At 37.3% G+C, this 7,003-nt stretch overlaps 1 protein-coding gene across 1 annotated transcript in view; it reads right to left on the bottom strand.

Annotated features, from left to right (window-relative positions):
• Positions 1-425: 425 nt before the first annotated feature.
• The window catches only part of HLCS (holocarboxylase synthetase), a 229,185-nt gene continuing 222,607 nt past the window's right edge, over positions 426-7,003 (bottom strand). The window contains exons 9-11 of the mRNA XM_026651261.1: positions 6,770-6,884; positions 2,478-2,691; positions 426-1,755 (exon numbers count right to left, since the gene is read on the bottom strand). Of these exons, the coding sequence (XP_026507046.1) occupies positions 1,584-1,755; positions 2,478-2,691; positions 6,770-6,884 (501 nt within the window). The 3' untranslated portion in view covers positions 426-1,583. The remainder of the gene's footprint in view (positions 1,756-2,477; positions 2,692-6,769; positions 6,885-7,003) is intronic.

The raw sequence follows: 7,003 nt of genomic DNA, 5'->3' as shown, positions 1-7,003 counted from the left end.
GGTGATTGGCTTGAGGTCCATTGCTCAGGTGACCAGGCTGTAAATGAAAATTTGACTGGTCCAGGAGAAGAACCTGAAAGCATATACGTGCAGTTGGGAGCTCAAGTTCAGCTTCTCGCCTATGCCCTCCAGTCACATACTGTCTTATCTACTGTATCTGACCCAACCTCTACAGCAATTAGGTAAGGTTGGAGCTGGACTGCAGGGCACTTTCAAGTAAACAATCCTTAAATCCCTTGGGTTCAATTATTAACACCACAATAGGAGGCTTGCTTTGGGAAATAGTATGAAAGTACAATAAAAGAGATTTTAGAGAGATGGTTGGAACAGAGGCCCCCTCATTGTGCTTTTCTCACTGGAATAGTTGCTAGCAGAGGAGACCTTAAGAACAAGGTTCCTTCTATTATTTCATCATTTGGATGGGGTTCACCTCTCAGGGATTGAGTGAAGTACAGTCAACACTGATATCAATTCTTGGACTGAGTATTGATGGCCAATAGCATAGGGGATGACAACTAAGTGATTCACTAATTGCATATGTGGTGGGCAATTCTTGTGGAGGGTTAAGAGCTCTTGAAAGAAAGACCATGATACAAGGAAGCATGGAGTGATTTACTAAGAATCAGAGCTAGTTAACAGGCTAAGAAAAGCAGAAAATATCTATATCTTGGGGGTTATAAATTAACCCAGTTCGCAGGCACTGCTGGTAGGGATGTCCAAGCATAAGGCCACCACAAGAGAGGTGCAAAGGGCCTACAGGCCAGAGATCCAGTTACAGAATGATGAAAGGATATAGGGAGCAGAGCCAAATCAGCAAAGTTGCTCATTATTTCTAAAGGGTGGGAGGGACTATAATCTAAGTATACAGTGAGTATACAGTTAACTTAATAAACTTGCAGAATTCTTCCCACTTTCCCTTATGGGTGTGTGGTGAGTTCTTTCACATGTCCCCTCCACAGCTGACATAAGCAGAACTCATTTCTTTAAAATTTCATAGTAAGTAATTTAAACATTTTACTGCTTATATCCAAAGCAAAACCACAACAGACGCATTATTCAAACACATTTTTTTTAAAACAAATATATGCAGTCTTTTTAGTTTCTTAAATATATTGAATTAATGATGAGCTTAACATCTTCCTTTGCAAATACTTCCCTACTGTAAATGCTTATAACAAACAATACCATTAGTGAATTTTTTTAGCAATTAGCGAAAGATTACGGGTCTCCAGTAATGGGATAACACTAACTTTTGTAGCAACTTTCAACTAAGCTATCCATGTTAAGAAAGAAGAAACTAAAGATTAGGAGAAATCCATTTTTTACCAATCATAAGCTACCTCTCACCTCTATGCTTAAAAATATACAACATGAAAAACGCATAGAAAATACTAACTGGTCCTTAGGGCCACTGGCTAGAAAACACAGCAGAAATGAAACAATAATGTAAAACGCAATATGTAGCTTTTACACTTCACCTCCAAATCATTCCAGTTTGATATATTGTGTATAGCCAAGATCAGCTGCTAGGTGCTGAATACTGAACAATCTTCTTAGAGCAGCTTTTTCAACAACTCTAAGGTCTACTGCTGCTTTGAGATAATAAGGTTTTTCAGCATGTCAAATGAGTTGCCATCTGGGTGCACAGACTCTACACCTTTGCCTTCCTCATGAACTTGAAGGAATCCACAATCATCTATTCCAACTATCCATGCTAATGGGCCCTCTTCACTCCAGAGATGGACGTGCCTACCACTATAAAAAAAAAAGAAAAGAAAGGAAAAGAAAAGAAAAGGGAGCACCAGTTAATTATTTAAAAATAAACTTGGAACACGTCACAAAAATAACCCATTATATTATTACATGTGAACTTTTCCCTCCTCTGAAACGAAATGAAAACAAAACAATGGTTGAAATTCACCAGAGCTGGTTGTGGATTTTAACAACAATTCAACAAGGATGACTAACAAACAGCAATCATGATAAATACTATAGGGAGAGCATTGAGTCTTCTATTAAAGACAGTGTTATTCCTCATTTCTCTGAATCTTTAGAGAAATAATGACCTTCAGTAGAGCTCCTTTATTTTCTCCTTAGACCCCTTTTGCAGAATGCATGGTTAATTCACACTATTTTTACAACATAATTTTTGATAAATTAGTACAGCACAATTTTTAAGAAAACCAAATAGCTATAAAACCCTAAATATTCTCATTGTTTCATGAGATGGTACATGCAAGATCCCTAGCAAAGTTTTGTAATAAATGCCAATACATTAAAATTTTGATCTATGCTATTCTAACACCAGTATAAATACTGAAAATATGCTCTTACGTAAAACCCAAGTAAGTCATTACTGTTTGAAAAGGCAATCTAGTGGAACATTCACAGTGCAAGGCAAGACATCTATGAGTTATTCCTAATTCTCTAAAGGGAAAGTTTAGGAAAAGATGAATAGAAGAGACAGCTATACTTACGCATGTATCCAGTATTTATAATATAAGGGAAGAACTCCATCAGGTCCTTTTTCCTGAAATATGTCTATCAGTCTTTCCAGCACAGTTACACTCCTAGCAATCAGGTAGTCTACTGTTAAGGACCTTAGTTTTGTCATATTTTTCTTATTGTACTCCATGATGAGATCATTGATGCATATGGTGGGATTGCTATTATTCACATTAAATCCACAGCCTGAGGAAGAAAAATCAAGAGTGCACAGTAGGAAATGTTGACTGTTTCTTATCATATAACAAATGCATTTGCACTTTCTTCAATCATTTGGTGCAAAGCTTTCTAAAGGTTTTCTTAAAGGATTTTCCCACCATTGTACCGTTTTTCATCAATCTCTTGCATTCCCAAATGCATGTATGCAGCTAATTACACTCAGAGCCTAGTTAACATTTATGTCCACATCCTCCCTTAAACTCCTTTCTGCCAATAAATGCCAGTTCAAATAGCCCCAATACAGTCCCATCAAGAAAATGCCATCCTACCAAACTCCTAACTTGTGACTAAAGTGAAGATTTAGGAATAAGGAAAGTGCTAGCTGTGCTGTCTAGATTGCCAATAAAAAACTGAAAATCCCTTAAATTGTGGTATTGACAGCCAGCTACCAAACTATCTGAAAGCAGACGATTAACCACACTATGAATCTAGCAGCCTAGAACGTGACTAAGAGTCTCTTCTATTTACTACAGTTAACTGATTTCACATTCTGAAAAATAAGCCTTTTTTTCCTCAGCTCATAAGTCAGCAATTGGCTTCCTGGGAAAAGCCCTGAAGAGTCAGACTTTCAGGGTTAGACTCCAGATAGTTTAAGCTGTCTTGCCATAATATCCTTTTGAAGCCTCAAGTTTCTCACTGAGATCTCTCCAGCTAGGATAATGTTGGCAAAAAGCCATTCTTATTATATGGCTCTTGGGGACCTTTCTTGCAGCCTCCTCAAACAGGCTTTGAGAGATGTAAGAAAATCTTGTATTAACTATTTGTTCTCTCCTTCCCCCAATATAATGTGGATTTTCCTTTCCCTGTGCAGTTAGGCCAGACTTGTCACTCAGGCTCAAGAGTAAACTGGCTTCTTCCGTATGAAGCAGTAGGTTACATTATTTTATAAACTTGATGAGATCATGAAAACATGGAATTAATTCTCTCAGAATTACCTGGAGAGAGAAGGTTCTCTTCACGAACTAAATTACTTTTTTTCTTTTTAAATAACTAGAATATGCTCACAAAAGAAAGATCTACAGTAATATCCAGCAAAATATATCAATACAACTGGAAGTAGGGAGAAGTGGATTATCTAACAAGAAAATGAGAAAAATTAACACAATATGCTAAGAAGTAAACAATTCAAACACAGCTATTTGCACTCAAACATAGTACATATGAATACAGACCCTAGCTACTAATGTACTATCAGTTTCAAGACATCACCTATCTTGCAGAGCCTGACAAACATGTGAGCAGAGGATCAGACTGAAGCCTTAGAAATCTCTTCATAGGATATATGAAATGAGTGACCAGTCATGGTTAGAAAACCTGGTAATGCCAGTTAGTTAAAGAGTTTGTCTTTGGCCTTTTATGCTTCTGAGACGGACACTTAAATTCAGCTGGCTATCCTGGCAGAGAGGATCTTTGTCCTGATACAAAAAACAACGAGGAGTCCAGTGGCACCTTAAAGGTTAACAGAGTTATTTGGGCATAAACTTTCATGGGTAAAAAACCCACTTCTTCAGATGCATGGAGTGAAAATTACAGATACATGAAGAGAAGGGAGTTACCTTACAAAACACGGCTACCTCTCTTATAATCTAATCCTTCTAACCCTAGTATCAAAGTATCAGTTGTTTTATTAGCTGAAAAATGCAGTTTTAGTGGTTCCAAGACTGCCTGTGAATTTGACACGAATTTGTGGAATAGTTTCAGCCAAAAGGTTTTTGGGCTAGGTTCTCAATGGGACTTTCAGAAAACAGGAGAAAGAGCCCTCCCTCCCTACCTCTCCACCCATAACTAGGGTTAGAAGGTTTAGATTATTAGAGGAGTAGCTGTGTTTCGTAAGGTAACTCCCTTCTCTTCATGTGCCAATATATATTTATGCCTGTATCTGTAATTTTCACTCCATGCATCTGAAGAATTGGGTTCTTTTTAACCACAAAAGCTTATGCCCAAATAAATGTTAGTCTTTAAGGTGCCACCGGACTCCTCATTGTTTTTTTGGATACAGACTAACACGGCTACCCCTCTGATACTTTGTCCTGATATACAGACTTTGTTGGCTCTTGGTATTTATTACCACCCCCAACATATTGAATAAGTTTAATTGGAATTACATCACTCAACTTGGTTTACAATGAAGCCATGTGTCTGTAGAAAACGGATGGCACATTTTGCACATTGAGTTGTAGGAATTTGACCATGCTACTAATCCAAGAATGGGTAGATTACTCTGTACTCTAAATGCTGTCACCAATACACTCAATACTGTTACCAGATCACATATTCCTTGGAGAAAAGGAGGGAGAGGGGTAGTCAGACAGAAAAGAACCTTCTATTGGTAGTGCAGACACTAGTACAGAAATCTCAGGAACTTCCAATTTAGAGGGTCTGATTAGTAAATGAAAATACAACAGAACTCTGATTTTATGAACACTGACCTTATGAACAATTGGTTATATTAACAATTTTTTTGCCATTGAACATGCCTTCAGCCAACATTCAAGTGGCTGTGTAGATCTGAAAAAAATGAGAGATTCTGTGGCAAGGAAGAGAAGCAGTTCTCTCCAAGACAAATCGGGCACATTACCATCCATTTGCCACCATTCGTTACGTACACTGACAACTGATAAATTAACCTATGAACGGAACTTACTGTCATTTTCAGATTTCCAATTTTATGAATTTTTGGATTTGTTGAACTCCTTAATCGCCAATTAGTTCATAAAACTGAGGCTCTAATGTGTACCCTCTTTCCAGACCTACTTTTGTCATGAAGTCTCCACTGGAGATGATTGAGAGGATGGAATGAATAAGTTCCAATTTGAATCGGAATTTTTTGGTGCATTTATTTAGCAGCTCCATGTCCAACGCTGAAATGTAATGAGTCAAGAGAAGTAACTGCTACAAAAAAGGTGATTTTTATTTATTTATTTTTAAGATGGGTTTTACCTTCTTGTCTTTAGACGATAAATTCTTTTGTAGGTATTACCCTTGGGTTAGAATGGCTCAGAAAAAAACATATGGAAGGACCAAATGCTCTAAAAGACAGAAGGCTTCATAACTGTTTCATAGCACCTTCCATTCTCTTAAGTTCATTAAAAAAGAAAATTGCCTTTCAAAGGTATGAGTTCAACAGAAGATTCAATGGCTGCAACTAAGTTGAAGAGAAAAGGAATGACTGACTTAAACGGTTTCAGAGGGGTAGCCATGTTAGTCTGTATCAGCAAAAACAACGAGGAGTCCTTGTGGCACCTTAGAGACTAACACATTTATTTGGGCATAAGCTTTCGTGGGCTATAACCTACTTCATCAGATGCATGAAGTGGGTTATAGCCCACGAAAGCTTATGCCCAAATAAATTATGCCACAAGGACTCCTCGTTGTTTTTGACTTAAACTGTGTAACTTGTTTAGATCTTTAAGCCATCTGGGTAGGAACCATGTCTTCATTCGCTCTGTAAAATACTGTGCACATATGTTGTGCTATGTACCAATACTAAACAATAATAATCATCTCCTTGTCTTAACCTTCTACATAGAAGATCCTTGACAAATCCAGTTTTTAGACTTATCAAAAGATAAAGAATTGCTTTGAGGAGGCAGGACATTCTGGAACTCCCTACAGAGCACAGAGTTTGCTCCTGAGCACATGACAGATCTATTCTACTCCTCACTTCATGGAGAAGGGAAAAGACACAGTGTACTTATTAGATAGGAAAAAACATTAAACATATAGTAAACGTTTCTCCATGGTACCCTACCTTTGTGATTCAATGTGAAAAAAAACTTTCATCCTGTTATTTTTAATTCTTCAAAATCTTCTATATCAGTCCTGATGCTTGTGTTTAGCTTCTCCCGGCCAGCCATATGGAATGTTATAGATCACAGAAGACATCTATTTTTTGTGTTTTGTGAATATCATGGTTTGCATACCAGCATACCCACTTCTCATTTGCTCTTGTTCTCGTAGTTTGAACTCGTATAGGACATTAAGAATAATTAAATAGCTTTAGAAAAAATGGCCTGACAAGCCTGAAAATAATTTAGACACTTACCAATAAGTATGTGAAATGTGTCTCCCATAAGTGTAGAATTTACCAGAACCCCACCAAGCTTCATGAGGTCACTGTAGTAAATATCATTTGGCCACTTCACTCGCAGGTCAATATCCTAAAGAAATAAATGTATATGTATATAACCATATTATGCTGTTCTTTTATAAAGACACTGCCATCACTCAGTATTTCTGCAAATGCCATCCCTCTCTGCTACCTTGGAACATGATAATT

Source organism: Terrapene carolina, unplaced genomic scaffold (genome assembly GCF_002925995.2).
Source record: "Terrapene carolina triunguis isolate 2854851 unplaced genomic scaffold, T_m_triunguis-2.0 Scaffold30, whole genome shotgun sequence".
Taxonomy (NCBI): Eukaryota; Metazoa; Chordata; order Testudines; family Emydidae; genus Terrapene; species Terrapene triunguis.
This window is presented reverse-complemented; position numbering and strand designations above follow the sequence as displayed.